The sequence below is a fragment of the Taeniopygia guttata genome, chromosome 4, assembly GCF_048771995.1.
Source record: "Taeniopygia guttata chromosome 4, bTaeGut7.mat, whole genome shotgun sequence".
NCBI classification, from domain to species: Eukaryota; Metazoa; Chordata; class Aves; order Passeriformes; family Estrildidae; genus Taeniopygia; species Taeniopygia guttata.
This window is the reverse complement of record NC_133028.1, coordinates 32,713,908-32,736,974: the sequence shown is the minus strand read 5'-3', so window position 1 is coordinate 32,736,974 and position 23,067 is coordinate 32,713,908. Positions and strand designations below refer to the sequence as shown.

Genomic DNA, 23,067 nt, shown 5'->3' with positions numbered 1-23,067 from the left:
GGGCACTGCTGACTCACATTTAAAATGTCAGTATGTTTTTTATGCCTGATATTTTAGGGTAAATCCCTGAAAATCTTCCTGCTAGTGAATCAGAACTTTCCTGTCTCTTCTTCTTGAGTTATTTCAGTACATGTCTTGTGCTTCCTCTTTCTCAAAATCCAGTGGTAGGAATTCAGAAAGGGATACTGCTGTTGGAGATAGGTGTGCTTTATTTAGTGGTAGCTTTATTCCATTAGATCTTTTCTTGTGGAGAGGAGATTCGCCAATTGTTTGTTCCAGTCTAATGATATTTTTCCTCATGAGTTGAATTTCTGTTGTTTTAGATTAATTACATAAAAAGAAACATGAGCCCAAATATATATATATGTTTTTACTACATAACTACATCTAGGCAACCTACTTTCTGTTATCTACATCTAGACAATCTGCTTTCAGTTAACATCCATGAGAGATAAGACCTAGTGCAGTCTTCTCTTTTTCTTCATCCCCTTCACCTGTTGCAAAACTGGTTTTGTTTTAAAAATTTTAGATGAGGATTATTTAGCCTACTATTTTTAGAACTTTTAAATTAGTTATTTATTTTCTCTTTCTTTATAAACCTCACAGAAGAGCCATATAAGTGAATGCCATGAGCCTTTTTTCCTTAAAAGTAGTTTCAAGAAAGACACTCAATTTTGTATTGCTTTGAGAAGATACCTAATCTCATGCTTGACAATAGCTGAAGCTCTATGAAAGGCTTTACTTTAAAGTTGTGATGATATGATAGTCTGCTGTTTATGTCTTAGGGAAGAAGATGACATCTGTTTTCATGTACTTTGAAGTATCCAGCTATATAGAGCAGCCTGATTTAAATGTGCTTCTCTACTTGATTTAAATGTACTTCTCTAATTGGATTCAACAACCTAAATGCTTGTAGTTAGAGCAGGGCCATTGGTGAGGGATTGAAGCTAGATCATTTTTAAGGTCCCTTCCAAGCTGGTTCTATGATTGTGTATTGCATTATGCCCAAGTCTTTTACTTAATTCAAGATTAAAGCTGACAGTATAAAGTTCAATTTCTCTGTTGTACAGAGAAAAGTTCTGTGTTTAGAAATTTTATGCCACTTCCTGTATGAAGTGATATTAACTACATAGGAGACTGCTATGCAAAAATAGCTGAAAGTGTGGCATGACTGCAATGTGGGTGGGAAGGACAGTAGAAATACAGAAAGGAGGCAGTATTTTTTAAATTGCATTTGCAAAAAAAATATTGAAGTACTATTTTAATAATATTCATAGAATTGAAAAAAGATCATGAATCAAACCTGGACTCACAATAACTGAAAAACTTTGTATTAGTTTAGTAAGAAAAATGCAGGCATGCAAAAACTGTGTTTTAGTTACCATTGGATACATGTTAAAGGGAAGAGGGGACTATTAAATACCTCTCAAGTAGTCATTGTTCCATTTCAAAGACTTCTATAACTGCAGAACAGCGTAGTGATCCTACAGAGAGATCCATGCATCATGTCAGTGAGGTTTTGCACAGGAACAGAAGTTGACCCACAAGCACAGGTGGCAGAATTCAGTACAGGGTTGTGCATGTTCATATTTTCTTAAAAAATCGTCACAGCACTGTTTGCAAGCTGTGTAAACTGGAAAACTGAGTTGTAGGACACCTTTGTCTATTAGAAGACCCAAAGAGGTAGTGCTGGTTTTGTTAATTTTTTAATTTTTGAAAGTTTGAGTCAAATATGATTTAGACTGCGGGTAAAGTTATTTGGTCTTCTTGGATGGCAGTTAGAGTGACTTCACTGTGTTTATCAATCAGAGCAGTTCACTGTCAGCCAAGTCTCAAGATCAATTTAATTGCATTCTATCCCTTTTAGTTTTGCTGGAGAAACCATTCCTATGCATAGTTTTATACCTTTTCTATTCTGGAATACTTAAGTGCCTAAATTAGATTAAATGCCCTAAATACGTAGAAGAGAGGGCAAATGTACCAAATAAGTAAAGAAAAAGAATTCCTTTCCTTCACAGTATGCTGGACAGCTCATTCCTGGATGCTAAAAAGTAGAGCCATATGCAGTATGTTACAGTATGTGGGTATATCACAGCTATTGTTCAACTGCTAATCCCATGAAAATTACATTTAGGTACTAGAAAAATATCAGCATTCAGTGAAAGAGGGACCTGAAACAGTGATATATATGGTTTGAGAATTTTATTTTATTACATAAGATATTAAACACTGTCAAGGATACATTTTTAAGACCTTAGAAACCAGTGCCTTAATTACAAGTACTATTCCAAAGTATTATGACTTAAAGTCTATTGTTTTAAATACTAGCTGCCCAAAATGAGTTATTTGGATAGCATAATACTTAAACTTTTTAGTCACTATAAATGTCAGCTGTAGGATGAAAGGATTTAAATGGTCATGTTTTTAAACCTAAGGGTTGAGTACTTTTACCTGTCTGAAGCAGTGGAAGGATAGGTACCTAAGAATGTCCTGTCTTTCCACTACCTGGGCTTTCTTGATGAGCTCATTTTGCCTATTGGCTAGGCAAGTGCTTCTCAACAGAACTGAATCAGCTTGCTTTGCAAGGTATTTATATGAAAGTATGAAATAACATGTTAGTGACTTTGTGATCTCCCAATGAGCAAATTAATTACCATTCAGTAACACAGCAAGCGCTGTCTCTCAAAATCCAAAGCAGATATGAGAATTAGTGTTTTATGCTTCCTGGCTCCAGTGCAAGATGTGTCCTGATTGTCATCATGACAGATCCTTTTTTGTTACGCTGAAACATGGCCACCTGCAGTGTTGCCTGATTTCAGTGGGTAACTTCTGTAAGCAGCATACGGTGCCAGTATGTTCTGGATAATTTTGTGGCCTTGAGCTAAGCACATAACCTTCTGCCAGAGGCATTTTTTCTTTTTTTAACTTGTGTAATACAGGAATAATAACACCTACCTACCTCACAGGCATTTTGGGAAGATTAATTAGTTTATGTTTGCAAAATGCTTTGAAGATGAAAAGCACTGTAAGAGCTAAGTAGTATTATAATCTCTCATTGTTATACTAGAAACTTTTTAAAGCAACAATAAGAAGTTAATTGGTTTTTGGGTTCCAGGTGATAAGGATATGTTGACTTTTAAAGTTATTCTATTAGCTGCAAAGTGGTATGAAGAAAAACATTTCACTTCTATTTGATTAGGAGTATATTTAGTTCACACTCAGTGATATGCACACATGCTCTAAGGTATTCATCTAGGTGAAATTGGCCCCTTGTGGGTCATGGCCTGTAGATGAGCTACAGATCTAGAGACAAAGGGTAATTGTGATTCTCCAGGGAGAAATCAGCCTTGGTTATTGGCAGCACACTGCTTGTTCAGGCAGTTCTACACAGACACTACAAATCCATAGAGTAGAAACCTTTTCTTCAACTTGCAAAATAGGAGAATTAAGTTCTTGATCATAATGATTAAGGATTTATAAGGTGACCAAGAGGCCTTCACAAGGATTTTCAGCCTCATGGTAAGGAAGATAATGTAGAGGGTCTGTAACTGCTTTTATACCTTTCCATAGCTCATATACTGAGATGTATGTGCTGCTTCTGTTCATAATAAAAACTAAACGGTGTACTGGGGAGATGAATGGATCCCATGCATGGCTATAAAAGATGACTTCAGTTTGTTAACATCTACAGAGAGGATAAAGCTGGAGCACTGTGCAGTTAGAGATGGGATGAGGGGAGGAATGAGCAAAGCTGAAGAGTCCTGTCTCTCCTGTCTGTTGATTTAGTGCTTAGGGCTGAGAGTCAGGGCTGGAGGCCAAGCTGTGAGTGATTGCTTATTCCATCACTGGCAAATAAATGCATAAAGTGAAGCAGAGATGTAAAATGGGGGTAATTTCTCAGAAAGTTCCTTGGTGCTTTCTGAAATTAGTTTGTAAAGTGTCAGCTTACAGGCTTGAGAGCCAGTACTTGGTGTTACTGAGCTTATTAAACCCAAAAGAGGAAATGGCAGTCAAGGGAGCACATTTGCTTCAAGCTTTGTTTTTCTGCCTTTTTTTTTAGTAAATATTTCTGAGTGGTAAATCTTTTTATGTCTTCAGCACAATGGACGTATTGCTAGAACTACTGAATTAAAACATTGGTACACTACATTTATTATGGGGGTTCACAGAGTGGAAAGCCTTTTGGGGGATTGTGATGAGAAAATGTGAGTGATAGAGGGAGTAAGAAGTTTGCATTTCTGCAGAAATTTTTGGGTCAGTATTCTGTGTTGTTGCTTCTGTTTAGTTTCAGTGGTGGTCTGAGCACTTCATCCTGTCCATGCATTGAAGAATCAATTCCCATACCTGTGGAATACTTCTGTATGAAATTCCACAAAGTGAAGTGTATGGGTGGCTTCAAATAGGCACATTGGGTTTTTACTTGGTGTCAGTTCATAGCCTGTAGAACTAATTGAGTTTTCTACCATGGTGAGAGACCTATCCCTCTGGGTCTGGTCCATCTGGTCACTTGTGGCAGAAAATCTGCTTTTCCCTCATGGAAAGGCATAAATAATAGTAGAGTTTTCTCACACCCCTGTATGCAGGAATAGCAGTAAACCTGAGCTCCAGTTTGTGTGCATGTCTTCATGCTGCCTCCCTCTTCCTCACCCTCCTTTCCCATTTCAAGCCGTATGTCATGTCATTAGCACCGGACTGGCCCTAATGTGGCAGTTCATACCTGTCAGATCTGTCTTTGTAGGCTCCTTGCAGACTGGATATCCATCATCTCTACATTGCTTACCCTTGGGTCATATTTTCTTCACATCTATCAAATTTAGGCTTTTTGTAATTCTTATTTTGTAATAAATGGGTGATCAAATGTTGATGTTTTGGTCCCAGGATCCAAAGATTAAGATAGAGTCCTAAACTGTCTATACTGTCATTCTGCTTGTGATCAAGATGTTGTGTTTTTTGCTGCTCTTGGAGTTGTATTTCTTTTCTAAATCCACAAATCCTTTTTTATTCACCTCTTGCAGTCCATGATTGGAACAGCTGTGCCGGATTCTCTTAATTTAGTGTGTGTATTGTATAATCATAGTCGTAAAATCAGATTTTAATATAAAATCCCCAAATTTTGAACCATAATGTTTAAATTATTAATTCGTTTAGTGGAACATGTTTGCTTCGCAGCTTTGAATTGTGCAGTTATGAAATTATCTTCAGCTGGCTTTAATCTTACTCTGTGGTAACTTCAGATGGGCTTGATGAACAGCCTTTTATCCTTATACTGGTTTAAGAAGTGCTTCTTATATTCTAGTTTGAGGATTAGGGCTGTAGGTCTCCCCCCACCTCAAACCTAACAGGGTATAAAATTATGAGTTTTCCATACTGCACAGGAGAGTCTGCGTGTTTGAACCATCATTTGGTAGACCAGTGACAAGAAAATAATTGTGTTTCATAGACATAAATTCTTTCCTCTGAAAATAAAAACGTTCCCAGGCTATCTTTTCAATTAATGTTTCCTTGTGATTTTGTAGTAATAAAAACATGTATCAAGTTTGAAATACTGTATGTCCCACAAATATGCAAATATATGTGTGACTTTTTACTTTTTTTCTCAATAACTGATTTGGGGTTTGAGTCTTGCATAAAGCTCTTCTATCAAGAGTAACACAATAAGTAGAGCTCAGAGAATTCACGGTATCTGGCTCTAACCTTTTCAGAAGTCACCAAGACCATGACTTATGTCCCCTAATGCTTTTAAAAGTCCATAAGGAATGTGAGAACTGTGATTAATATTTATTGAGAATAATGAGCATTTGAAAATTATATGCACACTTGATGAGATTTAATATATTTCAATGCTCTTTGTTATTATGTAGTTTACTGGATATATTAGAGAAGCAACTCTCTTTCATATGAATCTTACAGCTCCACTCTAAATCAGATAATGACAAGAAGAGGTTAAGATGGAAAAGTGAATAGAGCAGAAAGGTCAAGAAAAAGAGATTAAAAGGTGACAAGGAAGATGGTTGTGATGAGTGAAAAGAAAAACACGGGAATTAAGAACAGGAGAAAAATGTGATACAGTGGATTAGGATGGTTTAAATTTCAGAGATAATTTGCACAAAATCAAAAATCAGGCTGAAATAATAACAACAAAATATTACACCAAATCAAAAAGAAAATGTTAGCATAGGCAAAGCTCATTACTTGTCTGTCTTCACTGCAGTTTCTCACATTCTAGTGAATAGAATTCTGCATGTAAAGCTTTGAAAACTCCCTTTTACTAAATATATTGTGAAGCTTGTGTGAAGAATGGATGTATCACATCTGTTAGTCGTTCTCTCTTTTGTGCAATTGCATTCTACCCACCTAAAATTCTGACTTCTGGAGACAGTGTTTTACACTCCTTGTCAGAATATTCTAGAGCATCTTAAGGTGTCTGTTTTGCTATTAAAAAATCTTTATCCTTTTGTTTTCAGCAAATTTGCTATCCTACTATACATTTATTTTCACATTCTTCCTCTCAAGACATTTCCTTACAAGTGACCTTATTCTAAGTGTGAGCTCTGGATAAAGAGCTTCAATAGGTTAAATGTATCCCTTACATAGTGTCTAAATATGAAATAAAAGGAACTTTTCCCATATCAAAGTAGCAGAAAACAGTATGGTCCTTGCAGGAACTCTTTGATACCAGTGCTGCTTATACAATAAGCTTATATAATAAATGCTCTATTATTGAGGATGTATTTGTATGCAGCAATCTGCAGACAGAAAATAAAAACTAGAGAACAATCTTTTCTCTCTTTTGCTTTCTAAAGAAATGAAACTTACTTTTAATTAAAAATAAAAATTAGGATTAAGTAGCAAGTCAAGGAAATGTGAGGGAGAAGTTTGGTTCTCCTAAGGTCCATGATCATTGTTTTGCATCTGTACAGCTTTAGATGTTTCACAGTTTTACCAAATTTGGTGTTTTTGTCATGCATTATCATATAGTGATTACAGGGAAAATGTGCTTGGTTTTTGAATGGCTCAAATGTGTTCAAGGCAGGTAGAAGAAGGTAAAATACAAAGGAAGAATAGATTAGAAAGGGGACTGACAAGTAATGAATGATGCAGATAGGCAGATATGGTGAGAAACATTATCAAGAGCCAAACTGAGTAGAATTTAAAATACGAACTTGGATATGCTTGGGACCTCTGCCTTTTTGGTACTGTGTCCATCCTGTAGGACAAAACCAAAGTCAGCAAAGACACTCACATCTAATTCCTCTGTTTAAAAGCTAGGGGAGTTGAGTGTACTTTTATGCTAACTAGGCAGGTGCTTTGGAGGCTTTTCAGATTTTTTTTCCTATGGTCTATTGTTGCTAAAACCTGACTTGTCAATTTATCAGTGGTTAATTAATTAGTAAGGACAGTGCTGATGGCTGGAGATGCTGACAAATTTTCTTTTGGCAACTTTTGTTCATTCAGTGTGTTTGATTCTTTCACATTTTCATGGTTTTTAAGAGAATATCTCTGTGTTTATATTTAGTATAGATCCAACTTAAAGTAGACACTGACGACTGAAGAACCATGGGACCTTTTCTTTTGTTTAATAGTTCTCTTCAAAAACCCATTTCCACAGATAACATTTCCAAATTGAAGCTTAAGTTATTATGGAGGGCTTTGAAGGACTTCCCCAAAATAGGGCAGGAAAACAAATGTAGCACAAGAGCAACAAGTTTCCATTTAATTCCAGCTTTTAAGTTACAGCTTTATAAAGAATACCATTTTTGCATATGTCAAACTTTCTTATAGAAGTATTTGATTAAACTCAAAAAAAAAGAAAAGCATATTTCTAGTTGATGTAACCTCTATTCTTCTATTTCTCTCTGTGATTCTGGCAAAGAAATATATATATGCACATTATCTTTTAAGACTAATAAATAGACTTATATGTATTGAAAGTACATTGGAATCCTTTTTTGCATAAGTGATGTAGTTAAGGAGGTGCACCAGTCCTACATGGATCATTGCTTACACAGAAAGTTGCAACATAACAGGTAGGCTTGTATGCTGCACAAGCTTTGGGAAGTTATTTTAGAGTTATTAATTAATTAGTTTTGCTTTTGTCTGCACAAATGGAGGGTGTCAGCAATCCTCACCATACCCAGGAGAAATGCAGCATCTAATAATTGAGTGGTAGTAAACAGCATTATTGTCAGTTTTTAAAACTTAACTTCATGACATATCATCCCAAATAGTCCAAACACTCAAAGGTATCTCCAGAACAAATTCTCTTTGAAATGTTATATCTAATTTTGTTTCTAATTTTCACTTCATACATTTTTTAAAGGAAAGGGAAAAAAACCCACAAAGCATTATGGTACCTGTTTATTCTGTATCTCCATTTTTTTTCTCAGGAATTGGTTCATTACAATGGCCAAGCTGTTTTTAAGTCTTTATGAACTCTTGAGGCACTTACTGTCAGTGGGAGAAATTGGAAATGTTAAGTGTACGAAACCCTTGAGTAAATCCCTCACATGGAATTCATTCTGGAAAGATGAATTAGAAACTCTGAACACAAGAACATCCTCATTTCATGCTATTTTTTCTCACTGAGCTCATACAACCCTTTTTTTCAGCTTTTAATTTGATTTCATAATGTTGTCCATTATCAGGTAAAAGCTCCCAACTAGTCTGCTGTCCACTAGGACTGCATCCCAGCTGTATTCAGTTTCCCCTGGTTTCCTGGTTTTATTGTTCAGAAACATTAAGACGATATAAAATTTTTCAATCACATATGTATGATTTCCCTTGGGATTTGAATTTTTGAATTTCTACAGGAATAAACTTTTTTTTTTTTTTTTTTTTTTTGTGTCAATTTATGTGTTTGGGTTTTGTGGTTTGTTTGGGGTCTGTTTTGTTTTGTTTTTTCATTTGTGTAGGCAACTTACATGGACTACAATCCTCTTAGTGAAGCTCTTAGGAAGGCTTTAGGTCAGAAGATTATATAGCCTGATGATTCTAAAGCTGTTACAACATTTCTGGGCTATGTTGTAAAACTTCAGAGGGTAGTGAAAAGCTCTAATATATTGAATGGGATGAGAGGGCAGTATTCAAACCTGCCCCCCTTTTCTGTTTTGACTGTGCAATGTCATCTTTTGAGGTTTTTTACCATTCACAAGAAAGGGAAAAGAAAGATATTTTACATGAGAGAGGACATTGTAAACTTCAAGTTGAAAATCCATGCCTGGATGGTAGGTGGTATGTTATTCCTGAGACCAAGTCTCCTATAAAACTCCTGAAGATGTTCTGGAATGCTTCAGATGGTTTCACTTAGATGCTTATGACGAAAAAAGAAGTGTGTATGTAACAGTCTTTTCAAATTGCTGTGCCTGAGTGCAGGGACGTTTTTGCAGTGGGGGGAGCAGGGGCTGTGTGGAGCAGGCTGCTGGGGAGCTGCAGGGTGTGATGCTCTCCTGCTGCTGCAGCTGCTCTGACTGTGGCTCGGGGCAGTGGCTGTGTGTGCCTGCATCCTTCCTTGCCTTCATCTCAGCCCCATCAGCCTCTGGGCACCACGGCCCTAACACCTTGTCAGCAGCAGTTTTGTTACTGACTCAAGTAACCTTGTCTTTAGACAAAATGCCTCTTTCCTTTCCATTTTACTTCTCAAAATGCTCTTTTTAGAATAAATAAGGTGCTGCATGTGCAACCATGTTTACACCTTATCTACTCCATATGTGCGTAGAGACACCTGTATACATGTGCACAGAAGCTTCTTCTGTAATTGTATCTGTATTGTGTTTGAAAATGTAGATTCACATAGTGATGTACCAAATACATAAACCAGTGTTCTAAACTGTCACCCTTAGCATATATCTACACAAATGCAAAATAATAAGCCTTTTAGACACTACTACTTTCAGCTCTGACCTATTACCACTGGGCGGCTTGTTTGGCCTGTTTCCTTCGCTGATTAGTTTCAGCTTTCATAAAACCCAGAAATTCACATGGCATGACAGCTTAAAAAATTACAAGGTACTATCAGTGTGCATGATAATCCCCTTTCTTATACCCTTGACACTGTTCAGACATAGTCATAAATATGCTTACTCCTTTATATTTACCTCCCCAGCTATATTTTCATTCAAGTGTCTATTCACAGCTGCATAATAAGTAGTTTGATTTGTACCTAATTGTAGTAATTGATTTTCATTATTTATGAAAGTCATTGTCAGAATTCATTTATGGTTCTGACTGCAAAGAAACTTGCAGTAACAGCTTTAGGTCACTGCAGGAATAAAATAATTAACCTGATCACTTTAAAAAAGTCAATGACCAATGTATTACTCTTAATATTTCAGAAATTATTTGCACTTCTGTATTTGTATGTTTGCAATTCTGTTTCTTTCTCATGTATAGAATTCTGTTCTTGACGTATTATAAGCTTTAATTATCTTGCTAGTGTGTTTTTACATTAAATGACTAATTATGGAGAAATTAAGATGCCTGTCAGATTCCAAAATTGAATGTGTGTCCTAATTTGTTCTCAGAGCTGTGAATTAATTGTGGGCTAGGGTGGAAAAGTATTATAGATATAGGTATGCAAAGGAGTTTGCCAAGTGTCTATATATCATAAAATGTCTTAAATCTACAGACATAAAAGTGGGATGAAGACACAGCCATTAAAAAGGCAGTAATTTTTGAGTGTCACGTAATTAGACACTCTAAGTTATTGAAGTGTCACAAGTTTATTGCACCTAATTTATTAATACAATCATTGGGATTCACTTATGTCTCCTGCTCTGCCCCAAAACAGGCTAAAAGTCTATTAAAATGCACAGACTCTGCTTCAACAGTAAAAGTGCAAAATGCTTCTCAAAATACAGTGACACAAAAAATAACAATTTTACTGTAAAACTTGCAGGTAACAGGTGGCCGTGTTTCTGTTTATTTGTATTTTTGTGTACTAAAGTAGGGCAGAGAAATCAAATAAAAACCAGGTGAATTTTGTTCCTGTTTAGCTTTTCCATTACCACATTAGGTGACATTTGTATGGGGAAAATAGCCTCTTGCTTTGACCTCTAACAAGGACATAAAAAAACCACCCTGCCCGAAACCAATCAAGTAAAAATTCCGGCAAATACCTCCTTAAGTCCTTTTATGCTTAGAAAAATATTTTTTCTTTGAAGAAAGGAAAAGTTTATAATTTTTTAAAAATCCTTCCATGTACTGAATTGGTTTTTCTTAGTTAGGAGGTTCTGTTTTGTTTATTTGCTAGCCAGGATCACTTTTGATGCATTTAAGCAGTTGACAAAACACTGCTGAGGAGAGCTGGAGACAAAAAAAAATCCACTTGATTGTAATACATGTGGAGTTTTGACAAGACACCTTATGTGATATCTAAGACAATTATACACATGAAGAGTTTTTACTTTAAAATTTTTTAAAATAAAGTAATTAAAAATTTCTCATCTTTTGTTATCTTTTTTTCCCCTAATCAGGACAGAATTTTACCCTAAGACAGTTAGGAGTTTGTGAACCAGCAGCTCGTCGAGGACTGGCATTTTGTGCGGAAATGGGGCTCCCCCACAGAGGTTACTCTATCAGTGCAGGGTCAGATGCTGATACTGAAAATGAAGGAGTGATGTCTCCAGAGCATGCCATGAGACTTTGGGGCAGGGGGGTCAAATCAGGGCGCAGCTCCTGTCTGTCGAGCCGTTCCAACTCAGCCCTCACTCTGACTGATACCGAACATGAAAACAAGTCCGACAGTGAAAATGGTAAGTTCTTGTGCATATGCCCATATATAAATGAATGTTTATTTGCTGTTTTGGCTGACACTAAGTAATTTTAAATCATTAAAGGAGTGGCCTTGAATTATTTACCTTCTCTTTTTTTTTTCCTCTCCTCTTCTCATAAAAGTCAATATTCACTATCAGTCCTAGCTAATGCAACCTTTGGGTGTGATGCTTTAACTGTAATTTTGAAAGAGTTTAATCACAAAAAAAAGATTAGTTCTGTGTTATCTCAGGCCATGTCACCTGTTACCCTCTGGGGAACAGCTAAGTGGTGATAAAGTAGCTCCCCAGGCTAGCTCACATTCAAAAGTTTCATTGTAAACTGTTCTTCAAGACATCTTGGAGAAGTTGCAGAATCTTAGAATGCATGAATGAACTCAAAGAATAGCTTATTAACAGGGCTCGTGGTTGAAAAAGAAATTTGATTGTGCTTTAAACTTCTTTAGCTGATGAGAGCAGTTGGAATTGCGGTGAAGAGGGACATGTGGCCTTTGATGTGCCTGGGGGACTGGATTACTGTGCAATTAAAATCTGCAACAAAAATCTTAGCAGCTTTGTAGGATGTGGGGTATGACCATTTTATATTAAGCCTTAGAGTTTAAATGAAAATAGGTTAATGCAGTTGACTGATTCATTTTTAAAACTTTTCAAAGTTTTTTTTTACCTCCTCTTGAGGTTATAAATAGAATCTAATGTGGTGTTAAATGGTTATTGTACCAATTGTAACTTTTATTTGCAGAAGATTTTCAGCTTTGCTAGAATTAAAACAATTCTATTAATTTCATGACTTTCTATGTGAAAAACTGAAAAGAGGAATAAAAAAAAATGAGTTACAATGAAAATTAGTGATGGCTATTGACTGCATGTCTACATGTCATTTTATTAATTTCTTAAACCTCTCTGCTCGGCTGTACAAAAATTAGAGTAATTTTATTGCTATCCTCCGGCAGTGACTGTAACTCATGGTGGGAAACAACTATGTAGGTATGTATGTATGTAAATGCTTGAAAAATTAATGCACTTTTATTTTAAACTACAAGCAATAAAGTTTAGTTCTTCCTGTTTATTATTTTAAATTTGGTTTAAGAAAACAAAACAAAAGCTGTAATTTGCTGTTATTCACACTTATTTTTCCACTGGTGACTGTTTCTACATAAAGATTTCTGTGCAAAACCACTATCTCAAATGGGACCCTCCTTTTGTTTTGGATATAATGCTACATGGTACCTGAGCAGCTCTCAGTGTTTACAGGTGTCTTGTGTCATGCTTGGAAAATCTGTTTTGAGTCTGAGGCAAGTTCTGAAAGAGGACAACAGAAGAACTTGCCTACCACCTTTTGGCAGTGGAGTTTCTGTGTGATAAAGCTTGGTACTTCAGCTGCAGGACAATCTAGAATAAGTTGTTGAGCTGTCCTGTGATTTTGAAAGGTCTGTGGTGAAACAAATTCTCTTGACCCTTTTGTAAAACCTTTGCTAAATGATCTTGAAAACACATTTTTATGTGTACATGTATGCACACACTATTTCCATAGGAAGTCATATCTTTACATTACTGAAGAGGTGACTGCTTCAGAGGTAACATAGGCTTGATATACTTTTAAATAAATTTTATACTTACAATTTTTTTAAAAGGAAATTTTCTGATTACAATGTGCCAAAACATCCTCCATTCAGCTGAAAGTTAGAGTGTTTTGTTTTTTACATGTGTGAGAGGACCGTGAATGTGTTAAAAAATACATTATTCTTCAGTGATTAAAATTATGGAAGGAGTTTCATACAACTTCAACAAAAAGTTTAGCCACTATAAAGGATTACAGTTGATTTATTTATTAATAGGGAGGCCAGCAGTCCAATTTAAGAATCTACTGGGACTGCTGTGAAGCTAATGAAATTTTGATGGCTTGAGAGTTCCCTAGGGTTATGAAACATCTATAACCTGGACCATGTCATGGGTCGCTGTTTCAGTGGAGATGTTAAAATGGTGAAAAGCTTAATCTTCTTTGGTATTTTTTCTCTGGATTTTTGTTTCCACTGAACATGGAAGACTTGGCTGAGAAATTACTTTATACACGTCACTGGAACTCAGTACATTTAATGTTCACAATAGAATAGAAAATACAATTTAAAGCCAGGGAAGCGGTATCGCCCTGGCAGGCGCAGGTGCTCTAATCAAAGGACTAAACTGCAGGTGCAAGTTTTGTTAATTTATGGCCTCAAGTTAACAGCTGTGCCAGTATACTGTTGAAATCTGACAAATCTGATAAGTCTTTGAAACCAAAGTGAGAGTTACAAGTCCTCTGTACTGCATCCCCCTCTGCTGTGTGGGAAAGATTCCTGACTGTATTTTGATGGAATTGTTTTATAAGTAAATGCATTTCTATGCAGCATGTTTGCCTCTAAGGTAAAAAAGGAGCAACTGGTGATGATGAGCAAAGCACAACACCACCAGATTGTACTTCCCTCACCAGTAAAACTATTCACTGTTTAAATAGTCCATTGCCATAATCAGGCCTTATTTGAGTTAATGGGACTTGTCAAGATGATGAGAACTTTGAGTCATCGTACAGGATTATGATCTCAGGATTAACAATTCACTGAATGTACTTGGGGTTTTCTTTCTTGCCAATTAGGCAGGAAGAGAAGCTCAGCATCAAAATAGCATTTCCTTTCCTTCCGTGCAACTGTTAGGTACTTGCTCTTCTGAAATAGTTGTGGATTGCATATCCCTCAGGAAGGCAAAACTTGCAATTATGCTGCATAATTACAATGAGCAAGAAGAAATAGTTTGTTGAAAATACTAACCTTCTATTTGTCAAAGTCTTAGTAGTATGTTTCTGAAATAGTATGTTTCTGTTTAAAGTTTTAAATTATCTTGGAAGGTTTAGAGTTTTCTTTAAACAAATAACATTGCACACAATCAAGTTGGAAAATTTTAAATATACTAAGAACATTCTGTGACTGCCAGCAGATTTTTTTTTAAACAGAACACATATCAAACATAGGGTTAATAGATGTAATGTCACATCAAAGGTTGTTTTAGGATATTGCTCATTAAATAATTATGAAAAGAAATATTTTTATTTGACTTCCTTTAAGTTCTATGTATGACTCTTGGCATCATATTCTGAGAGATTTGTCATGTCAGCCTGCCTGAAAGAGGGCCTGCATCTGCTAATCTGGGCAACCAACCAGTGTCACGTACAGTGTGATGTATCAGCTGGAGCACACTGAGCACGCACATGCTTTTTCAAGCTTTCTTCTCCACCCTCATTGCAAGTTATTTCATAAATGCTGCATCAAGAAATTTATGTTGGTAATTGTTCTAGGAGCTGTTGCTTTGAAATACAAGCTGGCTGTCTCTTACAAGCTTGCCAGTAATTTTATGTTGTTAAGCTGTTCTAAGATTGCTAAAGCTTGTCTTTTAAACTGGATAAATATTCCAGGAGAGTATGAGCTAGAAGCCGTAGTTAGGCTTCAAATGGCCCATTTGCTTAAAGGATCAATATATTTTTAAGGTATCTTAGAATCCACTTCTATATTTAAATTATTTTTTAAGCCCATTAAACTGCAATCCCTGCCTTAATGAGACATCAGAAGGTTAATAAACAAAATATGAAAGTTAATTGAGCAAGTTATTCCAGAAGTGCAGCACCTTTTATTTTAAAAAAAAAAAAAATTTATATATTCCTCCCTGTAAAATTATATAACTGGTTTTGTTTGTGCTTTTTGTGTGCTGCTGGCCTGAAAGTCAGGCTGTGGCAATGATTCTGACTGGAAAGTTACTCATATAAGACCACAGTCTTTGTTCAAGTCCATGTCACCTTCTACTCCTTTGGAAGCAGTAGTGATGGTGCTTCTGAAAAAGGGTGGGCCACTCCAGATAAATGCATGCCACATAGCTGACTGCCACAAAAATTACCTGGGCACACAGAAAGTAGTTCTGATGGCATTAGAATGTGGGGATTTTGTTGTTGTTGTTGTTTAGTGAAAGTTTTGCACTGTTTGTGTTTGTTAAAAAACCAGAGGAGATCAGGATATAGCAAAATAAAAAGAATAAAGGGAAAGAGGGAGTCAAGTTCATGGCCTCAGGCAGTCATTCTGAATTGGTTAGATAAATGGTTTGAAACTTAGACCAATTTTTCATGGATACAGAAAAGTAGATATTACTGGTAGATTTTTTTATTGCTGAGGGCTCATATAAGGAGAAAATATCACTTTATTAACTGCATGGGCACCTACTTGCTTCCTCTGCAACTCCAGACAGTTTCTGAAGATAGCATTCTTGTGAGCCTAATACTGTCTTGTCCTTCCAGAATGATGAATTTACTGGCAGTCAGATCTCTGAAGCCCAAGAAATACATTGGTAACATACTTGTCAAGACATTTTAATCTGTTGTCTCTAACCCAGTTAATCTATAATATATAAATCAACTCTGCATTATTAAATAATGCACATAATTCAGGAAGTAGTGTCACATGCTTTCACCCATTTAACATCTTTCTTTATGCTAAGGCACAAAACTTGATTTAAATGAACCCTATTGAATAGTAGCTGCACCTGCTAGCCAAATGCTGAGTCTACTGATCAAATCCAGCCACATAGCTGGTGAATTAATCCTCATCTTACTGCCATACCACCAGTTACAATTTCTTCACTCTTTCCCACAGATCTCCATCGAGCAATTGTCTGCTCCTCATTAAACATGCCAATATGCCTTAAATCTTGCTTTGCTGTCAAAAAATTTCATGACCAGGGAATCAGTCTGTTTTATTTTTGACAGAAATCAGCTCTGAAATAATATTTAATATTTAACAGGCATACAGATTTTTCTTTGGTTATGGAGATATGTAACAAATCCATAAACAAAATTAATTATCTGGTTTTCTGAAGTATTATAAGTTTTCTATAGTTATGCCAGTTTTCATATTCTATTATGATAGTAATAGAAATGTGGATATATTTCAGTTAATAATCTAATTGTTAATGCAAGTGAAATTCAGTTTCATAATTCCTTTGGCTAGTGGTAGCCAAAGAAGCAACAGCTGACCTTTTTACATTAATTTTGTGTGATCTGGGTTTCACAGATCTGAGTGTCACTGAACTTGCTGTTAAGGAAAGGCATGAGATCCCAAAGAATCATCTTAATTATGGTGGAGTCTGGTGTAGACTGTCAGGCCAGGGGATGAGGCTCTTTGGCAACACTTGTATAAATTTTCTGATGTGCAGGAAGTGTAGGTTTAGCAACAGCTGACACCAATGAAATTAGAATCGGGATCTGCAAAGAAAAACAAAGCAGAAAATTTCAGAGAATTCATTCTTGGCTCCTAAGCTTAAAAATCTTTCTAGTGTTAAGGAGTGGTGAAAGAGCTGTTTAAAGACCAACTCTCATATCTCAGGATTTCTCAAAAAATTTGAATTTTAAAGGATAAAACACCATGCAGAAAAAAGAAGGAAAGTCGAATTTCAGAGGATGAGCTTATGAGGATGTTTCAGGAGGACCTTGGGGAGGTCTATACATACAAATAACATTGAGACAAAATCAGTAAAAAAAAGTAGAGTTGTTCAGAAACATGAATACTAAGAAAAAGAGAGGGAGTTGATTTATTATATAGCAATGAAAGAAGACTATATTGCTGATAGGTTTTCTTCTGGTTGTTTTTGTTTTTCAGCATTTGCTACCTGAATAACTGATCACAGAGCTAATATTTATACTCCTAAAGAAATGATTAGAGGTTGCTTAGATAAATAAATTTTGTTCTGCATGTATGGTGTACATATGTCCTACATGTTCTGGGCTGTTTATGATTCATGCATGAGAAATCATTGATGATGGATATGGTTCTGGAAGGTAAAAACAAACAGAACCATTTCAGAAGTGGCAAAGAGAAAGGAGGAGAAACATTCCTAATCAGTTAGCTGGCAAGCACCCCAGGAAAAAAGACTCTTAATAAAAGTTTATGCTTTATAACAAGCAAGAAGAGACATTCTGCATCATCTCAGGGCAACTGTTCTGGTGCTTAACCATTTTTGTTGTTATTTTTTTTTCCCCATTATGTCAAATTGGAGTTTTCCTTGCTGCTGCTGTGACCATTGCATTGGGTAATGGAAGACCAAAGTTAGATTTCTACCTTTTGCCTGTCAGGCTCACTGAGCTTCTCCTCAGTTTGTATGCTTGAGCACTCCAGTCACCATGGGCAGTCTTCACTGAATTCATTCCAGTTTATCAGTGTTGTATTGGCAAGCCCCAAACAGAATGTTGTCGTCTAGATGTGGCCTTCAAATGCTGAATAAAAGGGACTAATCACTTCCCAGGGTATGCTGGCTCCATTCTCCTGAATGCAGCCCAGTATGTGGTTAGGCTTATTGTTGAAAGGGCACACTGCTGAACTTGTCCACATGGGCTGCCCAGCTCCTTCACTACAAAGCTGCTTTCCAGTGGGCTCCCAGCTAGTACTGTTACTGTGGATACTCTGCCTTTGGAATTCATGAGGTTTTTTCATGAGCTGCTTCTTACAGCCTGTTGAGATCCCTTCAAAAGGCAATCCTGCCCTGCAGTGTGCTGATCAATCTTTCCAGCTTGGTGTCATTCACAAACTTGCTAAGGGCACATTCCATCTTACTGATTCTCAAGATGTTAAATGTAGTATACAAAAACATCATCCCAGTATTAGCTCCTGATGAATGCCATTAATGTTGACCAAGAATTGCTCTTTGCACTACAAAACACTACTCTTTCAGCCTCTTCATACAACCAGTTTTCCACAAGATGTTCTTTGCAGCTCACTCATTCAGTCCATCTCCCTGCAGCTTGGCTACCAGGATACTATGGGAAATCAGTCTGAAAACCTTGCTTAAGTCAAGGAAAACAGTATCTACTGCTTTCCCTTTATCTGCTGAGACAATTAGCTGTTCGTAGAAAGCACACGGGTTGTTTGGGTATGATTTGCCTTTGGCAAATACAAGTTAGTTTTTATCATTCACTTTCTTTTCCTGGAGGCCTATCTCAGCATTTGAAGAATAACTCCAGCAGTATTTGTTCTATAATCTTCCCTAGGAGACCAGGGTGAGGATGACTGCCTCTGCTTTCTCATATATTCCTTGCCCATCTTGAAGATAACATGACCTTTATCTTCTACAGAGTCATCAGGAACTTTCCCCCATTACCATTACATTTCAAGGAATCAGACAGTGGCTTCCAATGACGTTGGTCACCTCTGCCAGCACCTGTGGATACTGCAGGTCTGGGCCCCTGGACTTGTGTATGCCCAGCTTGCAGAAGTGGTGCCTTACAGCTCCCACTTTCTCTGCAGTGCAAGGACTTCTCAACCTCATTGAGCTTTGGCTTCCCCATCCCCATCCTGCGTGTCCAGGAAACATTTCTGTTTCCTCCTGGGCAGCCATCCCCTTGGGGTCTCAGTGGTCATTGCGTAGTGGTGTTTGCTGTGGTATGGGAGGGTTTCTTCCACAAATTTATCATGTTTCTTTGTACACATATATAGTGCTACTGAAAGAACCTGGCTGCTGCACTCAGTGCAGTGCTAAGACAGAAGTGGTGTCTCCATAACTGGTTTGGGGCTACATTCTGAGCAAATACCAGCCAATTGGAGGCCTAGAGCAAGGTTAACAAACATAACCAGAGGTTCTAAATACAAGACACTAGAAGAGACTGGGAGAGAGCTCAGCCTGTTGCACCCAGTTTGTCCTGTCTAGATACTGCAGCTGTTACAAAGGCCACGAATGGCAAAAAGGACCAGAAGCAATCAGTGCAAATAGCAAAAAGCAGAAGTTAGCTCAGACAATAGCATTCCTAAAGAAACTCAGAGAAATAGATTGCTGGAGATCAAGTGGATATTTAATCATCTAATGTATTTTCCAAAACAATTTTTAAATGCTGCTGTAGTTGCTGTCAGTCCGCGACAAAGTGGGTGTAGCACAATAGAAATTCTTCACTTCCTTTCTGGTTTTGATTTTTTGTGAGTCAAGTGTCTTATTCAACCCAAAAATTAGTCAGCAGGAAGCATGTTGATAAAATTAAGGCTATAAAAACGTTGCTCTGCAATTTAATATAATAATAATATTTATATTTTTTTCTCTTCTAACTGGAAATGGTTAACTTTTCATAGACTTTTTTCTGCTTACTTTAATTTTGATATAAAAATATTGCTCTTCATTTCCTCTAAACCACATGTGTTCTTCTGGCTGTGTGAGGCTTTATATGTGAGGTTGCCATAAGAGTAATGTATGCTTTGCACATCTGTAAACTGACGATCTGCTGTTTTGATTTGGAATGTGGTTTTGATGTCCTTGAAAAATCACAGTGGTAGCAGTAAATTGTTTTAATTAATGAATTAGAGAGCAACAAATTTGATGAATCAGGCTTATCGACGTAATTATTACTGAAATAAAAAGGAGAAAAAAAAATCTGTCAAAGCTCTGAGGTTATTTGGTTATCATTAGAAAGCAAGTTTCTCAGCTACTTCTTTCCTAATTTCCTGTATAGGTATGTTGATACCAGGATGGGAGTATGTATACACACAGAGATATTTGTATATTCATCAGCTAAAACCAAATGAATGGCAGAGATAAAGTCTAAATAGTTGTGATCCTATATAAAAAGTAGGCTTATTCATATTCAGTTGTTTTAAAGGTGTTTCTTAGGCTTAATCTAATTTTGATCTGAAATAAGATTTTAATTGGATATCCTTGTATAATTATGTCATATTGAGAAATAATCTTAATGATTTCAGCTTTAAAGTAAATATAAGCTGTGCAATTGTAAGAGTATCAATAATAATTATAGGTAACAGCATTTGTATGCTGGTCAAAAAACAGCTGGAGAAAATTTGTCCAGATTTTTTTTTTTTTTTACAAAAAGCTGCAAAGGCTTTTGTAATAGACAGATCTTTAACTCCTATTAAAACCATGTAAAGACTTCGATGTTTTTTGGATAAAGGTTTTTTTTTTCCTTTGATACAGATGAGAATTCAGTATAAAATTAAGTTTCAAGCCAGAACTGTTCTGAGTCTTGAAAATATGCTGTCTGATCTGTTGGTGAAATTTAAGCTTTTTTTTTTTCCTTGATTTAAGGTAAGAGAATGAAGTCTCAAATATCAGGAAAGAAATGCTTGTTAAGAAGCTGTGGGTTTAATTTTTTCCACACTCTTCTCCTCCTTCAGTATACTCTTTTCTTCCTAAATTATGTCAGGTTGTTTAGCTATCTCTTGTTTTCACCTGTATGTTGCAGAGAAGAAATATGGTTCTAGCTCACTCAAACCAGGAATAATAAATGTTGGAGGTTTTTTGCACTCCATCTTAGAAATCTTTCAGTGGAAATGCCTTTGATACCACTGTGGTGTAGTCCAGGTTTTTGTATAGTACATGGAAATTTGCAAAGTTCTTACCACTATCTTACTTCAATTTCTTGTTCTTTGTGCTTTTTGTTTTTTTGATTTTACAATTATGAACACACAGCATACAGTTGGGAAGGGTGAACAATGTAAACTAATTATGGATTAAATTACAAATATGCAAATGTTTAGTAGGTATGTATATCTCATAACTGCTGCAATAACATCCATAATAGATGCTAGTTTTCTCAGAGTTTGATGATGCTGTGCAGCTGCTATGCCAGATCCATCCTGCTGCTGGGGTACCCTCCCTGGGGTACTGTGGCTGCTGACTAGGTACATCTGAGACAAAATGTGAGCAATTCCATCTCTAGTGCAGTATTCACAATAGAAAAAGAAGCTACTGATCTGGGAAACCCAGGTTCTGGGTTGTCAGGCCATGACAGAGTAGGCACGGACCACAGGCTGTTTTTCTACCTGACTATTTAATGGTTGCTTTTTGTCCTTGTGGTGGAGCAGATTCCTAAATGTGTGTACATAGCCATATATATATGCAGACATAGTCATCCTTTCAGGACCTTTTCGTACACAGATTTTTGTCATACACATAGTCTTCTTAGAGTAAACATACAGGGCTGAGGACCAGTTGTTTCTTCTCCAAATGTCCTAGAAACTTTGAAGCATTTTCAGAGTGAATACATGTGCAGTCATGAGCATGAGCAAGGGAAAGTTATTCTGGTATTTCACATCTGCCACTGAATTACTGTATGCTGGAGAGATTGATTTTCCTCCCTCCCCCTCCCAGTCACAGGGGTTTTATTAATGTAATATTTCTATAAACGACTTTAAAGTTACGAATAAATTGCTTTGGATAAGTGCTGATGACTAATGCTATGGAGTCTCAGTCTGCACCTGTGGCAGACTGTCTAAAGAATTTAGGTTGTTTTTTTTCTCTACAAAACTTTATTTTTTTTGCAGTGAGTTTCACTGAACTGTATTAGTCAGTTGTGCAGTTTGGAGAAAAATAGCAGAAGTGAGAAGTCTAAGATACTTTGAGGCAAAATTTAGTTCTTTTAGAAGATTTCAAAAGTCTTTTCTTCCTGCTGTTAAAGATGAATATTGAATTTATTAAGGTATTTTATAATCTTCAAATTTCTTTTGAATATTCAAGGTTTACAAGATACCTGGGTCAAAATTACTTTGAAAGAATATGGGCTTGGTTAAATAGATAGTATCCTGTCTCCTTCCATGTAGATGTAACTAGAATTGTTCAAGCTGCTAAGTTCTTCATTGCGTGATCGCTGTATGCTCTGTAAGGAGATTTATTTAAAATTGCTTGAAAGCTGCACTCAGTGGGGAATTCTGCTGCTCGTTCCCTTAACTACTTTAGCTGCAGAGAACATATGACGTCTTATTCATTAACTGTCTTTGCTGCTTGTTTGCTTTCAGTAGAGTTCCAGGAGATTGTTATATTGTTTTGTAAACTCAATATTGCTGGATCCTGGCTGCTTATGGCAATTGAGATGAGATTAGATGCTTTTGTTAACAGGCCCCAGACTTTAAATTTATAGGGACTAGGCACCATCTGTTCTCAATTAAAGGTCCTGAGCTCTGAAATTAATTCCTTCCATTGGTCCATTAGACTCAATCTTTTGACCTGAAGTCATGATAAGGTTATATTAGCCTCTCGAGTCTTGCAAAAGTGAGGAGTTCACACAGGGGCAGTGCTGAATATTCCTTTTAGTCCTTGTATCAGTGTAGTTAGAGGGCAGAAAGCAATGATTGTTTTTCCATTTTACAGGTAGAGTGAGATTTTTTTAAAGTCACCCTGGAGATTGAGAGCTCACATCCTCGCAAGTTGGAATAGGACTTGAGCTTCTAAATCACTGAAGTGATATTGAAAATATTTCCCAGAAAAAAATCAAATATAGAGAATGTTGACTAAATTCACA

At 36.4% G+C, this 23,067-nt stretch overlaps 1 protein-coding gene across 45 annotated transcripts in view; it reads left to right on the top strand.

Annotated features, from left to right (window-relative positions):
* TENM3 (teneurin transmembrane protein 3) overlaps positions 1-23,067 on the top strand; it is a 1,292,556-nt gene that overhangs the window by 984,754 nt on the left and 284,735 nt on the right. For 40 of the 45 annotated variants that reach the window (XM_072927763.1, XM_072927759.1, XM_072927755.1 and 37 more), the window contains 1 exon segment: positions 11,472-11,750. The exons of the other annotated variants lie outside the window; for them this stretch is intronic. In XM_072927763.1, the coding sequence (XP_072783864.1) occupies positions 11,472-11,750 (279 nt within the window). 45 annotated transcript variants of the gene reach the window in all.